Source organism: Lacerta agilis, chromosome 17 (assembly GCF_009819535.1).
Source record: "Lacerta agilis isolate rLacAgi1 chromosome 17, rLacAgi1.pri, whole genome shotgun sequence".
Classification (NCBI taxonomy): domain Eukaryota; kingdom Metazoa; phylum Chordata; class Lepidosauria; order Squamata; family Lacertidae; genus Lacerta; species Lacerta agilis.
The window spans coordinates 32901357-32926162 of NC_046328.1; the positions used below are offsets into that span (position 1 = coordinate 32901357).

A 24806-nucleotide genomic window follows, 5' to 3' on the forward strand; every position below is an offset into this window, starting at 1 on the left:
CAGGGATTCGAACCGCCGACCTTCTGATCAGCAAGCCCTAGACTCTGTGGTTTAGACCACAGCGCCACCCGCCGCGTTCCTTTTGAACCTATTACATGGGAATAATTATAACTATTGGCCTTGGCAGTCTTCAGGGCAATTATCCTAAAGTTTCAAAGCGAAAACCAGCTTAAATTATGATTGAGTAGCATGTAAATAAACTCCCACTTATTTATTTATTTCAATGTGTGTATCTGCCCTTTCTTTTTTGAGGGTATGGCATGTGAATAGTCATCGCTGTCATCATTGTGGTGCTTTAATGGTATGCATACACCATCCTTTTAAAACGGCATTATTTCCTCCAAGTAATCCTGGGAACTATAGTTTTTAAGAGTGATGGGAATTGTAGCTCTGTGGGTGGTAAACTACAGTTCTTTTTTGAAGGGGGTATTTTAAGCGAAAGGTGTGGGCCTGCATAAATCCATTATCTTCAGTGGGCCTACTCCGAGTAAGAGGCAGGGCATCCTAAAAAAGAAAAATCAATTCCTTGTCTTCCTTTCTGGCCTTGTGGAAAGCCGGGGGGGGGGCAGAAGTACTCCCGGTTGCTGCTGCCCAATAGCAGCCAGGCTACCATTGCCCCGGCCGTTCTCCCACCCAATGGACAGAGCGCTTATTTCTGCTCCTTCCCCACCCCCATCAAGAGGCTTTGAACAAGGAGGCCTCGCAAGAAGCCAACCCGGAAGCGACAAACAACCGTGTCACTCTCTCCTTTTTTACTAAGTCTTTTCTCTGCTGAGAGGTTGGGGCCGGACTCCAAGCCTTCCCTCCACCTCCTCCTCCCCGCCCGAACTCCCAATCATTGGCCCGCTGGGACGGCTCCTGCCACTCAATGGCCTCCCTGGCCCCTGATAGGCCGAGGGCGAAGACGAGCCAGGAGGAGAGGCGGGCCCTTCCGGTTGTGCTGGAAGGCTGCGCTCCTTCCTCCGCCCGTTCCCTTCACACACTCGCTCATCCCAAAGCACTGACTTCCGGTCTTGTGCGGCTGGGTGGTGGGGGGCGAGGAGGCGCTCACGCTCCCCCCTCCCTACCCCCCACCGGAGCAGAGACTCCCCCCCACCCCTATCTCTATATATATCCCCCCTTCACCTTTTTATTTTTTTTAAATTTGTCCCTGAAAGAGAGACACGCCTATAAAAAGAGTGTCACCCCTCGCCTCCACCCTTAGCTGCCCCAAGCCCCGCCCCCTGGGACTCAAGCCCCGCCCTCAGAAGACCCCCCACTCCTTATGCCCCGCCCCTCAGAGCTAGGAGAGGGCCCCCCCCCAACTCACCTCCCCACTTAACCCCCACTCAAGTCTGACCACTTTTTTCCTTTATAGTTTCATTGGTCGAGCAAAAGTACCCCCTCCAAATTTGGAGCTGTAGGGATTTCCCCCCTCCCCACAATAGGTTTTTTTGGGGGGGATACTTAAAAGTCCCCCCTCCTCACCCCCCCCACAAAGTGCTCCCCTTAAATAGGGGGGCACCTATCACAGGTTGTGTGTTGTGGTGGTGACTTTAAATAGAGAGTCAGTTCCTCCTCCCCACCTGCCCCATAGCTAATTCCCCTTCCCCTTCCCCTGCCCCATAGCCCCCTCCCCACGTCTGTTCCTCTCCCCCTGCCTCCAAATAGGGCACTGAGGAAAGTCCAGGGGGGTGAGTGTGGGGCTTCCCCATTGATCTCACCCCCCGCCCCACTTTGGTAAGGGAGAGAGAGAGAGAGAGAGAGAGAGGGAGCAAGCAAGGGGGTGTCTTCCCCACCCCACCCCCACCTGCTATGGAGAAGGGGAAAGGGGGAGCAGCAACCACAGGAGCAGGAGGTGGAGGGAAATTGCTGATCTACACCAGCTTGGATGCCAAGGATGAGTTAGAGGAGGTAGGTGCCCGGGGGGAAAGGTGAAGGGAGGGTGTCTGTGTCTGTGTGGGACAGTGCTTCTCCTTAGAAGGCGTACAAATAATAATATTTAAAATAAAAATTGGGCCTGCTTTGCCTCTAGAGTAACAAGAGGCGTTTGTCTTCCTAGGCCCAACACCAGGCAAGTGACACCGAAAGTTGCATTTGTCTTCCTAATTGTGCTTAAATATATATATATAAAAAAGCCTCGACCAGTTCATGGCTACTAGCCACAATGGCTATGCAACAGTCTCCATAGTCGGAGGCAGTTATGTTTCTGAATATCCCATGCTGGACATAATGGCAGGTGTGAGCGCTCTTGCGTTTGCATCCGTATCATGGGTTTCCCAGCAGCATCTGGGTGGCCGCTCTGATAACAGGATGCTGGACTTAAGACTAGTATAAGAAGAGCCTCCTGGATCAGGCCGGTGACCCACCTAGTCCAGTATGGGCCTGATCCAGCAAGCTCTTCTCATTTGGCCTGACGGCATCTGGCTGGGGGAATGCAGAATGTGCTCTTCGGTAACCATAAGTTATGGAGCTCTTGTGGGTTATTTTCTGGGTTTGGGGACTGTGGCTATAATTCACATTGACAAAGTGCTGAGAGGTCTGCAGGCGGCTTTCTGAGCCTGTCCGTTCCTCGGTGCAATAGGGGGAATATGGTTCCCATTTCAGAGTTGGGGAGAGTGAGGCTGCAGCTTCTCCGAGGGCTGCCTAGCAGCGGGGCAGATTTCCAATGGGACTGGTGGGGCAGAAGTGAGAGAGACCAGGAGTCGGAGACAATGACGGCCAGAGCTTTCCCCTTACTGGTTATTTATGTAAGACCACAGGCAGGTGGGGAATGACTGCGGTCAGTGCCCCATTTGCCCTAATAGGACAGCTTCCACTCATAGCTGGTGAGCTGAGGTTGCTGTGCCCACAGCGGCTTACAAAGATGGCCTGGTGGCTTTATTTTCTGGATTGGTAACTTGCAGGGACTCGTTTGGAAAGTTGATGTGGCCCACGCCTTTGTGTGGCTGCAATACTTTTCCTACGTGGGTTTCGTAGCCTCTGCACTGCCTGAGGATTGCTCCTGTTGCCAGGAACGGGTCATAGAATTGAAGAATCGCAGAGCTGGGTCCTTGACAGTAGCTCAATGGAGATGCTGTGGGAAAGGCAAATTCCATGTTAGGGATTGTTAGGAAAGAGGTTGAGAAGAAAGTTGCTGCTACACAGATTCCATATGGTATGACCGCTCTTGGAATATTGTGTGCTGTTTGGGACACGTCAGGAAGGATATTATGATCAATGTTGCGGCGTTTGGGGCTTTTTTTTAGTTTAGACAAAAGGTGAGTAAGAGGTGCTAGAAGTTTATAACATTTTGCATGGTGTGGAGAAAATGCACAGAGAAAAAGTTTTGACCTTCTCCCATAACAACTCTAGAACTTGTGAACACTCAGTGGAGCTGAATGTGGGAAGATTGAGGGCAGATGAAAGGAAGGACATCTTCACAAAGTGCCATAGTTCAGCTGTGGAACTCACTCTCACAAGAGGTAGTGATGGCCACCAGCTTGGATGGTTTTAAGACAGGATTGGACAAATTCATGGAGGCTAAGGCTGCCTGTGGTTACTAGCCACAATAGCTATGTTCTGTGTTCAGAACGATCAAGTGGTTGCAGGAACTCCTCTACTAAAGATTCAATCTTGTTTTTTTGTTTGGGGGGAAAAAGGCAAGCGGCAGAGGCCTTGATAGAGGTGTATAAGATTTTGCTTCATGTGGAGAGATATTCTCCCTCATAACAGCCGCACCCAGGGTCATCCGATGAAACTGAATGCTAGAAGATTCAGGACCGACAGAATAAATTACAGCTATACACAATGCATGTTTAAACGGTGGAATTTCCTCCCAAAAGATGTAGCAACGGCCATCAATTTGGATGGCTTTAAAAGGGGGTTAAACAAATGCATTGAGAACAAGGCTTTCTGTGGCTTCTGGCTATGATGACTCTGTTCTCCCTCCGCTGTCAGAGGCGATGTCCCTCTGTTGCTTGCAAGTCCTGTTTTCAGGTTCCATTTTCAGGCTTCCCTGGCCACTGTAAGAACAGGATGCCGACCTCACCGGGCCTTTGGCCTGATCCAGCTGGGTTCTTCTCCTGTTCATCCCTGCCCTCACCAATGTCAGGGAATTACATAGTGGCCTGGTTTGCTCATAACATTTAACCATGGTTTAAATAAACCTTAGTTAATGGATCTTGGTTTTGCGTAATTTGCTAGCCCAGCACTTTAGCCCTGGTTTGTTTATAGGCATGGAATTGTAGAGTTGGAAGGGACCTCTAGGGTCATCTAGTCCAATCCCCTGCAGTACAGGACAGCTGAAGCATCCATGACACATGGCCACCCAACCTCTGCTTAAAGGCCTCTAAGGAAGGAGAGTCCATCACCTTCTGATGTGTCCGTTCCACTGTCGAATAACTCTTACCATCAGTAAGTGCTTCCTGATGTTCACTTGGAATCTCCTTTCATGTAATTTAAATCCATTGGTTTTGGTTCTACCCTCTGGAGCAGGAGAAAACAAGTTTGCCCCATCTTCATGTGACAGCCCTTTAGATATCTGAAGATGGCTATCAAAGCTCCTCTCAGTCTCTCCCAGGCTAAGCATACCCAACTCCCTCAACTGTTTCTAATACTGTAAGGCTTAATTTCCACACCTTTGACCAGTGATGGCCAAACGTGGCCCTCCAGCTGTTTCGGGACTACGACTCCCATCATCCCTAGCTAATAGGAGCAGTGGTCAGGGGTGATGGGAATTGTAATACCAAAATAAATGGAGGGCCAAGTTTGGCCATCGCTGCGACCATCTTAGTCTCCCTCCTTGGTCTGCACACATTCCAGCTTGTCAATATCCTTCTTAAATTGTGGTGCTCAGAACTGGGCGCAGGACTTCAGGTGTGGCCTGACCAAGGCAGAGCAGAGCAGTACTATGACTACCTTTGATTGGGATGCTGTACTTCTGTTGATGCAGCCTAGAATAGCATTAGCCTTTTTTTGCTGTTGCATCACACTGTTGACTCATGTACTAAAACCCCTAGATCCTTTTCACATGTACTACTGGCAAGCCAGGTGTCCGCCATCTTACGTTTGTGCAGCTGGTTCTTCCTGCCTAAGTGCAGAACCTGACATTTGTCCCTCTTGAAATTCATTGTGTTAGTTTTCGCCCAGTTCTGCAAGGTCATATTGAATCCTGAATGTGTGTGTGTGTGTGTACAACACACACACACACACACATTTCATCCAAGTCATTTATAAAGATGTCAAACAACAGCGAGCCCAGAACAGAACCCTGTGGCACCCCCTTGTCACTTTCCCCCAGGATGATGGGGCACCATTAGTGAGCGCTGTTTGGCTTCCGTCAGTCAACCAGCTGCAAATCCATCCCGCCCAGTCCACATTTTACCAGCTTTCCCACAACAATATCATGGGGGGTTTACTGCCTTCAACTATGGTTTAGCCCCGTGTGTGATCGTAGGCAGTGCATGAGTTCTATGCAACTCGTCTGTGCACCTGTCAAGTGTACAAAATTAGTGCCCCTGAGACCAATTCAGCCACCTGCACATGCTCAGAATTCTTTCCGCGTTGGCATGTTTCCTGGGCCCAGATCCAGCGTTGGGCCACTTTACCCCACAGCCGGTGCAGTGTCCGTAAGGGGTGCAGCATGTGTCAGGCCCCCCAGTGCCTCAGTTAACAATTTACCTCCTTGGGAACATTTTTCTGGCAAAGCATTTCTCAGACTCCCTTCCTAGTAAAGGCATCTCTGCTAGGAAATGCAATCAGAGGTGTCTTGGCTGCTGCTGGACAAACCTCAGCACCTCTTACGTATGAATCAATTATCACCTGAAAGTTCAGCAGTGAGGAACACCATGCAAAAAGTCACAGGGCTGCAGAGTCTTGGGTTCGTGCTGTCTTTGGTAGCGGTACTTGTGTGGCCAGTTTTTTTTTCTTCCTGACAACGCCATCACGAGCCAGATCTGTTATGCTTCTCTAGTGTACCGATGCAGGGCCCCTCCTCTCAATGTGCCATTGAATATTCCTCGCTGAGCCAGGCAGCAGTAGTGCAGAGGGGGAGAGACAGGCCCAGAGACCCCCGTGCTAGGCCAGCAGTGATGTGACCTGCCAAGCCAAATGAAGAACAGCAGCCATTGGCTGTGTTCCGTTTTGCCGCGTGATGGACAGCCCCTCTTTTGCACCGGCAGGCAGGAAAACCAGGAGGTGCCTTGAGCGCCCCCCCCCCCCGTAGACTGCAGTTGATCTTGGCGGTGTCACAAGCAGTTTTAGAAATCAGCCAGGCTCATTTTGCGACAGGCGCAGGTCCAGTTGCAACCACATGGAGATCTCTGGGTGCCAGGTTGGCAACTGACATCTCCATCTGGCTGGCCCCCCCAGCTTTCTTAAACTGGTGAGGAGGAGAGATTGTTTGTTGCATTGATCTACCACCCATGGTTCACCCCCCAGTAGTTAATCCCTACAACAACCCTGCAAGGTAGGTAAAAAGGAGGCTGTAACAGCATGGTCACCCAATGAGCTTCATGGCTGAGTGGGTATTTGAACCCTGGCCTCCCAGATTCTAGTCCGACACTCTAACCATTACACCATACTGGCTTCCTAGAGTCCTTATGCTATGGGGCAGCTGTACAAATGAAGTGCCATATTTTTCTGTGTATAAGACGCCCCCATGTATAAGAAGTCCCCTATTTTGGGGGACTCCAAATTAAGAAAACACCCCTCAGCACTACCTGTGTATAAGACAAGCCCCAATTTTAAGCCTTTTTTGGGGGGGGGACCTAGTCTTATACATGGAAAAATCCAGTAGGAAAATAAATATGGGGAAATCAAAATGTCACATAGGGAAGGATCTGAAATACTTTTCTTGACGCCTGAATTAGTTTTATGCTGGATAGTTTTATTCGGTGTTTCAATGTGTTGTAAAACCGTTTTGAGGTCCCCCCCTTTAAAATAGAAAGCGGTATATAAATGAAGTTAATAATAAGAATGGGGGGAACACGGGTGGCACTGTAGGTTAAACCACAGAGTCTAGGGCTTGCCGATCAAAAGGTCGGCGGTTCGAATCCCCGCGACGGGGTAAGCTCCCATTGCTCGGTCCCTGCTCCTGCCAACCTGGCAGTTCAAAAGCATGTCAAAGTGCAAGTAGATAAATAGGTACTGCTCTGGCAGGAAGGTAAACGGCATTTCTGTGTGCTGCTGTGTTTCACCAGAAGCGGCTTAGTCATGCTGGCCACATGACCTGGAAGCTGTACGCCGGCTCCCTCGGCCAGTAAAGCGAGATGAGCGCCGCAACCCCAGAGTCGTCCACGACTGGACCTAATGGTCAGGGGTCCCTTTACCTTTACCTTTAATAGTAAGAATAAGAATAAACTCCACTGGAAGAAAATTGGTTCCTAGGCCTTCATAGGTTGAAGGTGCCATTTGGAGCTTAGCTTATATACCTGAGTTTCTAACACTGGGCACAAGTTATTGGAGGAGGAACGTGGGAAGATGCCTTATTACAGGGTCAGACCATTAGTCCATTTCGCTGAGAACGGTCTATGCCAGGGGTCCCCAAACTAAGGCCTGGGGGCCGGGTGTGGCCCAATTGCCTTCTAAATCTGCCCCACAGACGGTCTGGGAATCAGCGTGTTTTTACATGAGTAGAATGTGTCCTTTTATTTAAAATGGATCGCTGGGTTATTTGTGGGGCATAGGAATTCGTTCATTCCCCCCCCAAAAATATAGTCCGGCCCCCTCACAAGGTCTGAGGGACAGTGGACTGGCCCCCTACTGAAAAAGTTTGCTGACCCCTGGTCTATGCAGACTGGCAGCTGCTCTCCAGGGGTTTCATAACAGGGTCTGTCTCTCGGCTCTCTCTGAAGATGCTGGGGCTTGAAGCTGGAACCTTCTGCATTCAAAGCAGGTGCTCTGACACTGAGCTACAGCCCTTCCCTATTATATATTTAGGGAAATAGGAAATTGAATTATTATTATTATTATTTATTGATACCCTGCCCATCTGGCTGGGTTTCCCCAGCCACTTTAAAAGAGGATTAGATAAATTCATGGAAGATAAGGCTGTCAGTGGCTACTAGCCAGGATAAATATGCTCTGTCTCCACAGCTAGAGGCTTGTGCTTCTCGATACCAGTGGCTAGAAACCGCAGGAGAGAGTTGCTCTTGAGCTTAGGTCTTTGCTTAGCCACTGTCAGAACAGGATTCCGGACTAGATGGGCCTTTGGTCTGATCCTGCAGGGCTCTTACTGCAGTATTGCTGTTTAAGAAAGGTTTTTGTTTTTAAAAAAGTATTGCACAACCTTTTGGAGAGGGAGAATTGTTTGTCTCATGGTCCTGAATTATTTTTTGTTACTTAAAAAAATACACAAAAAAACATCAGGGTGCACTACAACACATTTCGTTCCTAAAATAGTAACAAGATTGACAAATGTGGAAAATGATGCAATTCAAGCCACTTAATTTGCCAGAACCTCTGCTGTTGCTTTCCCGCGACGGCTAGGTGTCCGTTTGCTCATAAATGTCCCGGACTTAACTGCAAGGCTGGCTTGTGTGTACAGCGACCTTGCGAAGTAGGTTAGGCCAGAAAGGGCCATGTCAGCACCATGACTTTCTTCCGTGTAGAGTACCAGGCCTCAGCAAGTGATTCGTTGCACCTGTGAGATCTTGATTTGGGGGTGGGCGTATCATTTAGGGTGGGTGGGCTCAGGCTGGTGGTGTCGCCAAGTAAGGGGCGTGTGTGTTACTAACTACTGTGCCAACTGAATGTCACAAACGGTGACGTTAAGTGGAGGCCGGTTTGCCAGAACAAATGTTTTGAGTCTGGGACTCAGAGATTAGCTCACGGGAGCCTGAGTGTGGTGGTTCTGTTCAGCGTGCTGAAACGAACGGCCTTGGACACCTGCCCTCTTCAGCCCCACAGCACATTGGGGCACTGTTATACAATGGTTCTGCTCCTTTCTCCTGGGCTGTGTCCAAAAAGTGGTGTCAGGGGATGAGTTTTCAGACCCCTTGTGGGTTGCCTCAGGGCTCCGTCCTCTCCCCCATGCATTTAAACATCTGTATGAAACCACTGGGAGAGACCACCAGGGGGTTTGGGCTGGGTATTCATCAAGATGTGGATGATACCCAGCTCTGTTTCTCATATAAATTGGAACCAGTGAAGGTAGTGAACATCCTGTGTGGGTGTCTGGAGGCAGTTGGGAGGTGGGTGGCAGTCAATGGATTGAGACTGAATCCTGACAAGACAGTAGGATTGTTTCTGGGGGACAGGGGGCGGGCGGGTGTGGGGGATTCCCTAGACCTGAATGGGGTAACTGTGCCCCTGAAGGACTAGGTGCACAGCCTGGGGGTCATTTGGGACTCACAGCTGTCCATGGAGGCACAGGTCAACTCTGTGTCCAGGGCAGCTGTTTATCAGCTCCATCTGGTACGCAGGCTGAGACCCTACCTGCCCGCAGACTGTCTCACCAGAGTGGTGCATGCTCTGGTTATCTCCTGCTTGGACTATTGCAATGCGCTCTACGTGGGGCTACCTTTGAAGGTGACTCGGAAACGACTACTAATCCAGGATGCAAAATTCAAAGTGTTGGTGCTGCCCTTTAAAGCCCCAAGCAGCCCAGTATACCTGAAGGAGGGTCTCCACCCCCATCGTTCAGCCCGGGCACTGAGGTCCAGCTCCGAGGGCCTTCTGGCAGTTCCCTCACTGCGAGAAGTGAACTTACAGGGAACCAGGCAGATGGCTTTATTGGTAGTCACACCCACCCTGTGGAATGTCCTACCAGCAGATGTCAAAGAGTTATATAATTTTTTGTAGATAATCGGAAGGCAGCCCTGTTTTGGGAGGCTTTCAATGTATGAGGTTGTTGTTACTCTTTTTCCTTTCCCCCCTGTATTTTCCTGTATTTTTGTTGGAAGCCATCCAGAGTTTCTGGGGCAACCCAGTCCTATGTGCGGGGTATAAGAAATTTGATAGTGATGGTTATGATGTCCTACTTGTGGGCTTCCCGGAGAGGTGTGGTTGGTGGGAACTGAATGCTGGACTAGATGGGCCTCTGGTTGGCAGGGGGTTGGACTGGATGGCCCTTGTGGTCTCTTCCAACTCTATGATTCTATGATTCTATGGTCTGATCCAGGAAGGTGGTTCTTGTTTGCAGAATCCGGCTGTCCTGGCAGCCTCCCCAGGCTAGAGACCTGTGATGATGGAATGGTTCGGAGGAGGTGGCCCAGAGGCTGTCTTTCCACATCAGCTCACATTCTCTCACCCTCTAACTATGGAAGGGTCTAGCACAGGGGTAGGCAACCTAAGGCCCGTGGGCCAGATGCGGCCCAATCACCTTCTCAATCTGGACTGAGGATGGTCTGGGAATCAGCGTGTTTTTACATAAGTAGAATGTGTGCTTTTATTTAAAATGTATCTCTGGGTTATTTATGGGGCATAGGAATTCATTCATATATATTTTTTTCAAAATATAGTCCAGCCCCCCACAAGGTCTGAGGGACGGTGGACCGGCCCATGGCTGAAAAAGGTTGCTGGTAGCACATAGAAAGCTGCCTTATGTTGAATCAGACTGTTGGTCCATCTAGCTCAGTACTTCCTGCACTGGCTAGCAGTGGCTCTCCAGGGTTTTGGACACGGGTCTCTCCCAGCCGGGTTTGGAACTGCCGTCGGCTGGTCCTGGGAGGCTCTGCATGCAAACCATTTGCTCTGCCCACCCAGCTGCAGCCTTTCCCCAGTTATCCACTCTTGCCTATCGCTTCCTTTGGGTGACAAGACTCAAGGAAGCTCTGGTCTCTTCTTGACCTTCCTGGACTCGGTGCATTAATAACTCGGTGCGAATGAAAAACGGATGCCTCTGAAACAGCCGTGGCCCAAAGGCTCCTTGAAACTCTGCAGCGTGGTGTGGAGTGATCAAAACGGTGGTCTTCAAAGGGGTGGGGTGGGGTGGTTTATCTCTCTCTCTCGCTCTCTTTCTCTCCCCCTGGAATTCTCCTGGCCCTGACTCAAGGGGCATAAACGCCACCTCCAGAATCTCAGCGCAGCTTTCCAAAGCGGATGCCGGCTTGGCCTTGGGCTGGCTTGTGGAGATAGATGGAAACGTCAAGGCTCTTTGAACTTCAGAGGGATGGAACCTTGAAACGCCACCAAGGAGGCATTCCCCTTTGCACAGCTGGGGTGTGTGTGTGTGTGTGTGGAGGCATGGAGACCACCAAAGGCTTGCCGTGTGTGCGTGCTGACCGGAGAAAGCGTAAGGATCAGGGAAGCTCCAGCCCTCCAGGAGTTGTGGGGCTGCAGCCCCCAGCGGCCAGCATCAGGAGGAGTCATAGGCCACATTGACCCCCTGCAGATAAAGCACCACTTTATAAACCGTCACAGGTCCGCCCAAGGAATTCTGGGAGCTGTAGTTTGTCAAGAGTTGTTACGAGACCCTTATTCCCCCTCCAGAGCTACAGTTCTCAGAGTGGTTTAACAGTCAATCCCTCTTCACAGGGAACTATGGGAACTGTAGCTCTGGGAGAGGAACAGGGGTCTCCTTTCAGCACCCTTAACAAACTGCACCTTCCATAATTCTTTGGGCGAGACCATGGCTGTTTAAAATGGTATCATGGCACTTAAAATCCACGGTGTGACTGTGACCATTGTTCTACTCGGTGTGGATAGGTTCACTGAAATGAATGGACGTGACTTCATTGAAATAGATAGACCTAAGTTAGTCATGCTCATTCATTTCAATGGGTCAACTGAGCGGAACCTAGGCTGCATTCAGACCATCCATTTTAAAGTGCTGTGATGATACCACTTTCAACAGTTGTGGCTTCCCTTAAGGAATTCTGGGAGCTGTAGTTAAGTGCGCTGAGAGTTGTTACAAGACCCCTATTCACCCCTCCCAGACCTACAATTCACAATGGTTTAAAAATCATTCCCTCTTCCCAGGGAACTCTCTGCAGGCTTCCCGAGGGATGTCCGGCTCGCCACTGTGAGAACAGGATGCCAGACTAGATCAGAGTTTTCTGCCACAGTGGCTTTTCTTTTCCTCCCCTGTCGGAGGCAGTATGCCTTTCAGTACCAATCACAGGTGAGGATAACTTGGGTGTTGCTTGCAGTCTTTCCATCACAGCACTTGGTTGGCCACTGTGACAACAGGATGCTGGGACTAGATGGGCCTTTGGCTGACTCCAGCTGCAGGGTTCTCCTTGCAATCCTACATTCAAAACAATGCGTATGTCACATGATAGAAGCTTATAAAATTAATACACCGCATGGAGAAAGTTGATAGGGAAAAGTTCATTCCTCTCTCTCTCTCTCATAGCACCAGCAGCTGAGTGTCAGCAGATTACAAAAAGACCTTCTACACACAGTCCATAACTAATCTGTGGGATTCGCTGCCACAGGATGTCTGCTAATTTGTGAGGCTTTAAGGCAGGGGTCAGCAAACCTTTTCAGCAGGGGGCCGGTCCACTGTTCCTCAGACCTTGTGGGGGGCCGGACTATATTTTGAAGAAAAATATGAACAAATTCCTATGCCCCACAAATAACCAAGAGATGCATTTTAAATAAAAAGCACACATTCTACTCATGTAAAAACACCAGGCAGGCCCCACAAATAACCCAGAGATGCATTTTAAATAAAAGGACACATTCTACTCATGTAAAAACACGCTGATTCCCGGACCGTCCGTATGCCACATTCAGAAGGCGATTGGGCCACATCCGGCCCCGGGACTTAGTTTGGGGACCCCTGCTTTAAGGGAAGGTTAGACAAATCCACGGCAGGCTGGCTAGGTTCTCCTTCCAGAGGTGTGGCATCAGGTTTCGTGTTTCTTAGTTCCTCCTGGTCTTTTTTTGCAAAAAAACATTCCCTTGTCGCGCACCGCTATTGCGGCGAGATAGGACATAGAAGCGACTTAAAAGCTTGTGAAGACCATCACTCACGCAGAGGGGGGTGTCACCCTGTGGGCCGCCCCTTACCCCTTGCATGACATGCAGGGCACACTCTCTGCAATTATTAATGGGCCTGTGTGTGTGTGTGTGTGTGCAGGCTGGCCAGCTGGGGCAGGAGGCGAGGAGTTGCTCGCTGCTCCTTTTCAACAAAGCCGGCAGCACTCCTGTCCCTGGTGAGAATTTTCCGTTCCCCCTTCAAAAGGATGAAAGCCTCCTCTGGATGTTAGGAAGTGTGACTCGGAGGAGGGGCCACATTGAAACTACAGCGGCCCCTGGGGCCTCCGAGGAGGAGATGGCAGGGACTTTGGGTGTCCTCTCTCGTTTCAGCTGTCACAACTTAGGGACATCAAAGGGCGCTTTGATGAGCCCGTTCCAGCAGCAGGAAAAAGATCTATGGGGTAAGGCCTTGGATTTGCTAACACCGCCCCCCCATTCCCAACACAGACACGCGGGTGACAAATGACATGTGTCTCTAGCTCTGGGCATGCACGTGGTGTTTTCTCTGTCAACCCCCCCCCCCAATAGAGAAACTGGCTTGATTCTCTCTCTCTCTTTTTTTAAATAAGAATTTATTGGCATTTTCATAACAAAACATAAACCCGCACCCACACCTACATATATAAATCAAATACAAACACAAATACAATTCTTCTTGTTTACACACTTAAGAAAATATTCTAGTTCCAAATCTTGACAGTTGACTTCCCCCACCCTCTCTCCTTCGGTTTTATATCCGTATTCTACTTTAATAACATCCTTTCTCTAAAAATTTTGTTCACTTAATAAAATTCAAACCTTAAACAACAATCTTAATAACAATTCTTTGGATCTTAACAAATTAATCTTATATTAAATCTAAACTTTTCTTCTTCCCTTAAACTGCTGCTAATATCAAAAAATTTCAAAATATCCATTTTCTTATTAAAAATTAAAATAAACTTAATGTCTTAACCCTCCGATTTCAGATTACCATAACAAAGCATTTATATTTTATACTTAATATAATTCACCCTATCCCCCCTCTGTCCAATGTCCTTCTCCATCTTTCACCGGAACCGCTCCTCAGATTGTCCTCTTTTCTTATACGTCTACAGAGCCAGGCACAGAACCAGACACCGTCCCCAACCATCCTTGCATCGAGCATCAGGATACACTGTTCATCTCTCGGCTTCTCCCATTCAATGCTGCATTCTTCTATTTGTAAATATCTTGATTTCTTGACCATCGCTCCCGAGCTCACACCTCGGGGGCTGGATATAACATTCCTAGCCGTTCTCGGGCTGCCACCACCGAGGAACGCTTCTTTTTCCGGGGATCGCCATGCCAACTCGCTTAATTTTTCAATCAACTCCATCAGCTCTTTGCCCAGACTTTCTTCCATCTCAAGGGCCGGGAAAACTAGAGTCGCTTCCTCCTCATCCCAGGGAGCAAAAAAAGCCATTGCATTTCTAGGCTGCATCAACAGAAGAAGTAGAGTCTCCAGAGCAAGGAAAATAATAGTACTACTCTCTTCTGCCTTGGTCAGTTCCCACCTCGAATACTGCGTCCATTCCTGGGCAGCATATTATGGGAATTCGTTTCAGTGGGCAAACTAAGGGACTGTAGTCGCTTCAGCCCTATACAGATTCTGCAGGCTCTCTGCCCAGCTGAGTCCAGAGTGTTCGTTCCTGGTGTTGGGTAGCCAGCGCAGATTGGGGATTCTGCTGGTTTACTGCCTGCCTGAGCTGACAGCCGGTGTTGAGGACTCCCAGACTGCTGGTGTTGGGGGGCTTCCAAGATCCATGCCAAAGCAGTTAGCTCCGGGGTGGCTCAGGACTTCATGGCAGCCGTGACAACTATGGGGCTATCCCAACACGTCATCAACTCAGCGCATGTGGCAGGTCACACTCTGGAGGAGGGGTCAGCAAACTTTTTCAGCAGGGGGCCGGTCCACTGTCCCTCAGACCTTGTGGTGGGCCAGACTATAATTTGAAGGGGGAAAAAATGAACGAATTCCTATGCCCCACAAATAACCCAGAGATACATTTTAAATAAAAGCACACATTCTACTCATGTACGAACACCAGGCAGGCCCCACAAATAACCCAGAGATGCATTTTAAATAAAAGGACACATTCTACTCATGTAAAAACACTCTGATTCCTGGACCGTCCACAGGCTGGATTGAGAAGGCGATTGGGCCGGATTCGGCCCCCGGGCCTTAGTTTGCCTACCCATGCTCTGGAGCTTGTTTTCTAGGCTGGGCAGGAAGAAGGTGATCTGAAGGTGGGATATTTGCATCAGTCCCTTGCCATGGTCAGATCACTTCCTGTTGAGATTCTGGCTCTGAACACCTTTCTCCCTTTGCAGAGTTGGGGAACCAATGGCCCGCCCTCCGAGGCTGATGGAGCCGTTGGGTTTCCAGACGGCCCTGGGTGATTTCTCGGCTGATATGACTGATGCTGCTTTGAAAGCCCTGGCTGACTTGTGGAACATATGGATGGTTCATGCTGTTGACACAACCCCCCCCCCCCAGCACCTTCTCTTTCTTTGTGGAGCCCACTTGGCTCCCTGGTATACTCCAGAGCTCAGGGTGAGGAAACAAGCTGGGAGGCTGCTTGAACACGATTGGAGAAAAACTCTGGTCGAACACTGGCAAGGGCTCACCATCGAGCCTACCTAGTGGCAGTCAAGGCAGCAAGTAAGGCATACTTAGCTGCCTCCGTTGCATCCCCGTTGTGCCGTCTGGCAGAGCTTTTCCGGGTGGTGCGGGGCCTCTAAAGGCTTTGACTTGTTTGCGAAGCACTTTGAGGGTAAAATTGCTTGCGTCCACCGGGACCTTGACCCTGCTATTTCAGCAGATGAATCTCAAGAGGCGTCTCAAGCACTGTCTGGTCCTGTTGAGTGAGTTTCGATTGGTAAGGCTCAGGATGTGGACAAGGTGCTTCAGTTGGTCAGGGCGACCGCTTGCGCTCTGAACTCTCACCCCTTTTGGCTGATAAAAACCAGCAGGGAAGGGATAGCTGGCTGGGCCAGGGACAGGATTAATTCCTCCTTGCCTGAGGAGGTGGTCCCCTCCCGGCTTGGAGGAGGTAACAAGAAGACCAGTCCTTAAGAACAGGTAGGTAGCCGTGTTGGTCTGCCATGGTCAAAACAAGATAAAAAAATTCCTTCCAGTAGCACCTTGTTGTTGTTGTTTAGTCGTGTCGGACTCTTTGTGAGCCCATGGACCAGAGCATGCCAGGCACTCCTGTCTTCCACTGCCTCCCGCAGTTTGGTCAGACTCATGTTGGTAGCTTCGAGAACACTGCCCAACCATCTCGTCCTCTGTCATTCCCCTTCTCCTTGTGCCCTCCATCTTTCCCAACATCAGGGTCTTTTCCAGGGAGTCTTCTCTTCTCATGAGGTGGCCAAAGTATTGGAGCCTCAACTTCAGGATCTGTCCTTCCAGGGAGCACTCAGGGCTGATTTCCTTCAGTATGCATAGGTTTGATCTTCTTGCAGTCCACGGGACTCTCAAGAGTCTCCTCCAGCACCATAATTCAAAAGCATCAATTCTTCGGCGATCAGCCTTCTTTGTGGTCCAGCTCTCACTTCCATACATCACTACTGGGAAAACCATAGCTTTAACTATACGGTCCATTGGCGTAGGGTTTGGCCTGTTTGTCCAATATAGAGAGCTGAAGGGCACTGTTGGCATTTGACGGCATACACAATGTTAGAAGATGAGCAATTACATAGGCCTGAGATAGTATGTTTGATGTTGTTGGGGCCAGTAATGGTGTTGTCCGGGTGTATGTGGCAGCAAAGTTGGCATCTGGGTTGATCTCTAAGGTGCTACTGGAAGGATTTTTTTTAAAAAATCTTGTTTAGTCCTTAAGAAGCCCTCCCTGGATTCAGAAAATCTAAGTAATTACCGACCAGTTGCCAATCTCGCCTTCTTGGGCAAGATTCTTGAGCAGGTGATCCAGGCACTCTAGGGTGAAACTGATTTTTTAGATCCATTTCAGTTGGGGTTTAGGCCTGGTTTTGGCACAGAAGCTGCTTTGGTCGCTCTGTATGATGACCTCTGTCGGGAGAGAGACAGGGGAAATGTAGGTTTATTCTCCTTGACATCTCAGCAGCTGCCAATAGCATTCATTGACCGTGGTATATTTCTGGGGAGGCTGTCCAAGTTAGGGGTGTGTGGCCCCGCTTTACGGTGATTCCAGCCCTATTGGATGGTCGTTTCCAGAGGGTGATGCTTGGGGAGTGTTCTTCAGCCCTGTGGAGCTTTCATTGTGGGGTTCAGTTTTATCTCCTGTGCTGTTTAACATCCACATGAAACTGCTGAGCTTTGGAGTATGTTGTCATCAGCAATACGCTGATGACACACATACTCTACTTCTCCTTTACATCTGCAGGTGAGGCAGTGGACGTGCTGGACCAGTGTCTTGCCTCGGTAATGGGCTGGATGAGAGCCAACAAACTGAAGCTCATTCCAGATCAGAGCTGTCAACCTTCCTTTTTTTTTTGCATTGGGAAACAGCCATAGCGGTCAACTTTCCCCTTTTTTTGCAATGGGAAACGGCACTGGAATAAGGGAATTTCCCGCAAAAAAGGGAAAGTTGACAGCCATGTTCCAGATAAAACTGAGGCACAGTTAGTGGGTGGTTCCCTAGACCGCATGGATGGGAGCTTGCCTGCTCTTGATGTGGTAATAATAATAATAATAATAATAATAATAATAATAATAATAATAATAATTTTTTATTTGTACCCCGCCCATCTGGCCGGGTCTCCCCAGCCACTCTGGGTGGCTTCCATCAAATATTAAAATACATTTAAAATATCAGAGATTATAAACTTCCCTAAACAGGGCTGCCTTCAGATATTTTCTGAATGTCAGGTAGGGAATGTTATTCCAACGCCCTCTGATGGGAGGGCATTCCACAGGGCGGGCGCCACTACCGAGAAGCCCCTCTGCCTGGTTCCCTGTAGCTTTGCTTCTTGCAGTGAGGGAACCGGCAGAAGGCCCTCGGCGCTGGATCTCAGTGTCCGAGCTGAACGATGGGGGTGGAGACGCTCCTTCAGGTATGCAGGACCGAGGCCATTTAGGGCTTTAAAGGTCAGAACCAACACTTTGAATTGTGCTCGGAAACGTACTGGGAGCCAATGCAGATCTCTCAGGAGCGGTGTTATGTGGTCCCGGCGGCCGCTCCCAGTCACTTGTCTAGCTGTCGCGTTCTGGATTAATTGCAGTTTCTGGGTCACCTTCAAAGGTAGCCCCACTGAAAGGGTTACGCTTCCATTGAAAGAGGGGGTACGTAGCCAGGATCCTTTGCTGTTGCTTGAGACTCAGGTGGCCTCAGTGGTGTTGGGTGCCCTCCATGAGCTTCAGCTGGTGGCCCAGCTGCACACTTATCTGGCGAGGGATTGTTTTAACTTCTGTTTTCTTTGCTCTGGTAACCTCTAGGCTAGATTACTACATCTGAAGACAGTTTGGAAACTTCAGCCAGTGCAGAATTCATCAGCCAGGTTGCTCACCGTGGCAAATGCCAATCCTGGTCCAAATGCACTGGATGACAGTTAGTTTCCAGACCCAAATCAAGTGCTGGTTCTGACATACGAAGCCTTAAGCGGCTCAGGACCACAACAGCTCAAGGACCACGTCTCCCCATATGCAACAACCCCCCCCCCCGACCCTGTGATCATCACCTGAGATCTTTGTCTATCTCCTCCACAAGAGGACTGAATCGTGGTAAAACGAGAACAGGGCCTTATCTGTATGGGCTCCCCATTTGTGGAATGCTCTCCCCGTATCTTTAGGCACCAGGCAGAAGTGTTTCTCTAGAACCGTTCTGTGGGTCCCCACAGAGGGGAGTTTGTGGTTTGCTTTTGTTTTATAATGTATTTTGTGTTCTCGTTTTGTATTTTTATGTCGTGAAGTGCCCTGTGAGCTTCAGATGAAGGGCAGTATGCAGATTTAATTAATAATGATGATGATGATGATGATAACAATAACTCAAGGAAGGCTATGGACAGATGCTCTTATTTAACATGCGTTTTAGGGGTAATAAGTATTTTTATTGAATATCTCTTGCAGTTGTTCCCATGGGGTGTGCCTAGGACTTCTTATTTTCCCTTTAACCCCTTCCCTTATACTTGAAAAAACATAAACATTAAAAAGCCACAAGTGTGTTCATCATTTGTAGCAGCCTAAAAGAACTAACTTTGGATGAAACTTCCCTGTCTGGTTGCTTGGAGACTCATTTTTGCTCGCCCCAGGTGAGCAGAAGTAGCCGTCTGTAAGCCTGGGCTGTTCACACCGCCCCTGCTGTTCTCCCCCCACCCCCACTCACCTGGGATGACAAGCTATTGGTCAACCCCTGGGCCTCTCCATTCACGCTTTTCAACACCTTTCACCCATTTTTTCCTCTATCCGTTTCAGAGGCTCGAAAGATGCATGGGCACCGTAACATCGCTGACCGGCGGGGTCTCCGAGAGGGAAGCCAACGACGCCCTGAATGCTCACGTGAGTATCTCAGAGCTGGAGTCGCCTTGCAGAAGGTCGCTGCAAAAGCACTGCCTCTTGTAGCCAAGAGGGGCTGATGGGTGCATTTACTAACCTCGATGGCTGTTCTCTGCCTCTGCTGTCGAAGGGAGGCTGCGTCTGGCTACGAGTTGCCAGGAATCAAGAGTGGGCAGAGCTGCTGCTGCTGCTGTGCTCAGGTCTTGCAACTGGGGAGAACCTGTGAGAACAGGATGCTGGACTAGATGGGCCATTGACCCGATGCAGCTGCAGGCCTCTTGTGTTCTTAGCAGATCAGACAAGTTCGTGGTGGAGGAGAAGGCCTTCCGTTGCTTTCAGCCGCAATGGCTGTGTTCCTCTTCCACTGTGATGTGCTTCTGAATACCAGCTGTTGGGAATCGCAAGCAGGCAGTGCCGCTGTTGCACTCGGGTCCTGCTTGCAGGATTCCCATTGGGGAAGCTCTTTGCAGAGAAGCTCTTTATGGAGCCTCCTTAAGGCTTTTTATTTTAAAAAATAAAAAATCAGCCGGACTATTTTCAGGGTTGAATATTGTTCCTGCTCCTTTGACAGATGGATTTAATGTGCTCTTAACTGTTTTAGCTTTCCGTTCTGTTTTTAATTTCTCCTTTTTTTTTGTACCGCCGCCACAATATTTCCAGTTTGCAACTTCTTTGAGTAAAATAAACGATTTGCACCTTAAAATACGAGAGTATATGTAGAACTTTGCCAGCATGACAAACAGATTAAGAAATAAAGATGGTAAGAATTTGAAAGAAGGCAGGACAATACATATATAGATTACTGTATATTCTGGCGTATAAAACTACTTTTTAATCCAGGAAAATCTTCTCAAAAGTTGGGGGTCATCTTATACGCCGGGTGGAGAATCTGCGCTCGAGTATATCTCAAACTCTATATTTTAACTGGAGAAGTTGGGAGTTGTCTTATACGCCCAGTCGTCTTATACGCCGGAAAATACGGTATATGGGAAAATATTACAACAAGAAAATAAGTGTAACAGGCTGACGAAAAATACTCGGCGGCAGATGTTGCAAAGTGGGATAGTGTAAGGTAATGAAAACAACTTAGTGGAGTAAGAAAACACATTTGAAAATATGGCAGATAGGAAACCAAGGAAAGAATGGGAGGGGAGTAAAAGTTAAGGTTTATGAGAGTTAAATAAATTATTATTCAAATACAAAAGCCTTATATTTATGTTATTTCCTCCCCCTCTTATTATCCTGCATCTGACTGTAACACAGTATGCGTTGATGATACGATAAAACAGAAAAGCAAATAAAAATGTATTAAAATAAATAAAAACGATCAATTTGCTGCCAGGCATCCTTAATTGACGTCAGCTTGGAAGGACTCCGAAAGCATCTTGGTTTTATTTTAAATTGTTGCTGCTTTGGGAGTCCTTGCTTGCTCTACAGATTACTTCCTCCCTCCCTCTCCCCGCACCTTCCCTCTGAGGTTTGGCCTGCTGTTAGATAAACCTTCTGGTCTTGCTCCTCCAGGTGTGCAAAGGAGCCCCTCAGCACGAGGAGATATGCCTGGGACTTTTCATGCTGATCCTCACGGAGCCTGCTCAAGCGCAGAAGGTAAGGGCCCTCGTTTGTCGCTCTGCAGTGCCTTAGGGGGCTGTATCCAGTGCCAGTCCTACTCGGAGCAGACCCATGGAACTCAACAGACACGACTAACTTAGCTCCATTGGTTTCAATGGGCCTACCCAAAGAGTAGATATTTTAGATGGATGCAACCCTGTGCCCAGAAGGCAGGGAGAGGTGGGAGATGGGATTGGGATAATATTGGTACTTTTCCGCCTCTGAGTCCCTTGTTTTGTTTCACTTCCTTCAAAAGTGATAGTCCCAGCCCTGCTGTTGCATTTGGGAACCCTGCTGCTCCTTCTGCTGCCCTGACGGTGCCACCAGGGGCGTCACAGGGGGGGGAGGAGGGGGCGGGGGGCCCCGGGCAGCACCCCTGTTGGGGTGACACATCGGGGGGCCAGCCCCGCCTACTGGGCTTTTTTTTTTTTAAAAAAAATTAATTTGGGAATACTTTTTTTAGGTTATTTTCGGCACTGCCGGGGTGGGGGGAGCCGCAGAGGCGGCCAGCGAGGAGGGGTGTCACCCCCCCCTCGCTGGCCGCCCCTGCGGCTCCGCCCCAGCAGCGCCGAAAATAGCCCCCCCTTCCAGCGGCGCAGCTCGGCATGGAGGCAAGGGGCGGGCCAGCCCCGACTTGCGCTCCGCCAAGGGAGCCCGGGCGGCAGATTTGGGAGTCTTTGAAGCCCGCAAAGACTCCCGAATCCGCCGCCCAGCACCCCTTCTTGCAGCGGCTGCTCCCGCAGGCACGAGCAGCCGCGGCAAGAAGGGCTGCTGCTGCCGGGCGGAGGCTTCTTCAGGAGTCTTTGCAGCCCGCAAAAACTCCTGAATCCGCCGCCGGCACCCCTTCTTGCAGTGGCTGCTCCCGCAGGCACGAGCAGCCGCGGCAAGAAGGGGTGCTGCCGCCGGGCGGAGGCTTCTTCAGGAGTCTTTGCAGTCCGCAAAACTCCTGAATCCGCCGCCGGCACCCCCGGGGGTGGGGCGTCGCATGCGTCATGACGTCATGACGCACGCCCGCCCCGCCCCCAGGGGTGTCTCTTGGCTTCCCGCCCCCGGCAGCCAAGGGGCTAAGAACGCCCCTGGGTGCCACTGTGCCGCTGAAGTTTGGGTTTCAGCATATACCTTTCTTCTTGGTCACCCTGGGAAGGGGCCTGGCTGGGGTTAGGTTGTGCCCCAGATCCTCCTATCCGCTCCTTTTTTTAAAAAAACCAAAAACAATATTCTAAAAATGCTTGGACCAGGCTTTCTGGAACTTGGGTCTCCAGCTGCTTCCCCCGACTACAACTCCTATCATCCCTAGCTAGCAGGACCAAGTGGTCAGGGATGGTGGGAGCTGTAGTCCAAAAAAAACAGCTGAAGACCCAAGTTTTGGAAACACTGGCTTAGACAATGGCTGGAAGCAGCACTGGCAAGACCCCAGCCATCCGCATCCGCACCAAATACACTAGGGCACTGCGCTGAAGAGTCGCGGCTTCCCAGCAAAGAGTCCTGGAAGCTGTGGTTTGTTAAGGATGCTGAGAGTGGTTAGGAGAGCCCCCCCTATTCCTCTCCCAGAGGTGCAGTTCCCTCTTCCCTGGGGACACTGCAACCGAGATAGGGACGATTATGCGGGGTAAGCCCATTAGTCAAAATGTTTTAATTTCTGTGCAGGTAGATGTATAATTCCTGCATTTAATGTCTCAGTCAGACTGGTTTTGACTCCGCTCCCTGCCCTAGTCTGCTGACCAAAAGAGTCATCAAAGTTGGTGGCCGTCACTCCTGCGGCAGCATCTGGTCATAGGGATGGCCACGGACTCAGAATCATAGAACCGTAGCATTGGAAGGGACCGCAAGGATCATCTTAGCCCAGGGTTTCCCAAACTTGGGTTTCCAGCTGTTTTTGGACTGCCAACTCCCCATCATCCCTGACCACTGGTCCTGCTAGCTAGGGATGATGCGAGTTGTAGTCCAAAAACAGCTGGAGACCCAAGTTTGGGGAGCCGTGATATAGTCCAACCTCCTGCAGTGCAGGAATCTTTCGTCCAACGTGGGGCTTGAACCCACGACCCTGAGATTAAGACTCTTGTGTTCTGCCGACTGAGCTATTCCAACAGCTTGAACAGAGGATTAGGCACAACCTTGGAAGATAAGGCTGTTGAAACTATTATTATTATTATTATTATTATTATTATTATTAAGATTACTATTATCCTCCGGTTGGCCACTGTGAGAGCAGGATGCTGCACATAGGTGGGCTTGGGCCTGATCCACCAATCCGTTCTCTTCCTGCTTCTCCCCTCTACTGCTAAGAAAAGGGGCACTGCACTCCCTTAGGGACAGAAAAATATAATAATAATAATAATAATAATAATAATAATAATAATAATAATAATAATAATAATAATGTATTATTTATACCCTGCCCACCTGGCTGGGTTTCCCCAGCCACTCTGGGCGGCTCCCAACAGAATATTAAAAACACGATAAAGACATCAAACATTAAAAACTTCCCTAAAAAGGGCTGCCTTCAGGAGAAGCTGCCCTTTAGCAAGTCAGACAATTTGGCCTCTCCAGCTCAGTGTCGCCCACGCTGACTGGCAGCAGCTCTCCAGGGCTTCAGGTAGGGGGTCTCTCCCAGAGGATGCCATTGGGGTTGTTGAACCTGGGACCTTCTGGGCTCAAGGCAGATGCTGTGCCGCCGAGCTGCACCCCCTTTTTTGCCCTCCTTGCTCTGGACATGGATTGGGTCTGCCGAGCAGCCGCCCTCTTCCGAAGCCTCTCAAAGAATGCCTCTCCTGGCCCCCCTCGCAGCCCCGAGTGCAGGAAATTAGCTGCGTGCCAAGCCCGTCCAGCTGTGCGCAGGAGACCCTTGGCTGTGTCGGGGGCCGTTGGGGTGACAGCCAGCTGATGAGTTTGCGAGGCGGCTGCCTCCTCCGCTCGGCTGGCTCTTGCTTTTAATTAAAGCTCCCTTCCCAAAGTATGGAGGGAGGGCCTTCTGCTCTCTCCCCCCCCCTCCATCTTTTTATCTTTCACCCAGAGTTAAAAGCCTCCTGTCTCCTTGACATCTCCCTGCTGCTTGCCTCTTGTGCCCATCTCCGGAGCTTTCTGCCGGCGGGTGCTGATTTATTCATTGGCGTGACACATTTTCATCAGGCTGCAGACTCTTTCCCTGTCAGTGACATGGGCCGTGTTGCTAGATGCTCCTTGGGTGCGTTTCGCGGCAGGGGGTTTAAGGCAAAAAAAGAGAATGGTTTACTGTCAAGTATAAGGAAGTCCTCCCCTGCATTGCCACCCCGGTTCTGCTGCCACCCCAGATCCCTTTCAGGAGGACAGGTTCCAAAAGTTGCCTTAGATCAGGTCTTAATTTGATGGACGCCTCCCCTTCTACCTATGGGTCCTGCACCCTCCTTCAGCATTCCACAACCTGGTGCCCTCTAGGTGTTGTTTTGGGCTACAACTGCTGGCTGGGGCTAAGGGAGCCGTACGCCAAAAGGCCTGGAGGGCACCAGGTTGGGGACAGCTTCCCCACTGTGAGTGAAATAAATGCATACCATTTTCCTGTACCCTTCCATCTCCCCCCTCTTCCTCTGCCCATCTCCCCCTTTGGTGTGTTATTATTTCAGCTGTCTCATTTGTGATATGTCATATGCCAAGCATCTTGGGCCTTAAGATTGGCAGGGGAGGCTCTGTGGGTGGCGGCGCCCAGCTGGCATCGACAGGTCCTTCTTGGCACCTGCTCGCTGTTTGTCAAATGCCCTCCCAGGTTGGAACCATGAACTGGAGCCCTTTACGTTGCCAACATTTTGTAGCAGGTATAACGCTATGAATATTGTATGATATCACA

At 49.8% G+C, this 24806-nt stretch overlaps 1 protein-coding gene across 4 annotated transcripts in view; it reads left to right on the top strand.

Moving 5' to 3' along the window:
* Positions 1-1600: 1600 nt before the first annotated feature.
* Positions 1601-24806, top strand: part of INTS3 (integrator complex subunit 3) — an 82143-nt gene continuing 58937 nt past the window's right edge. For all 4 annotated transcript variants that reach the window (XM_033174538.1, XM_033174537.1, XM_033174540.1 and 1 more), the window contains exons 1-3: positions 1601-1893; positions 19298-19381; positions 20900-20983. In XM_033174538.1, coding sequence (XP_033030429.1) covers positions 1795-1893; positions 19298-19381; positions 20900-20983 — 267 coding nt within the window. In that variant the 5' untranslated portion in view covers positions 1601-1794. The remainder of the gene's footprint in view (positions 1894-19297; positions 19382-20899; positions 20984-24806) is intronic.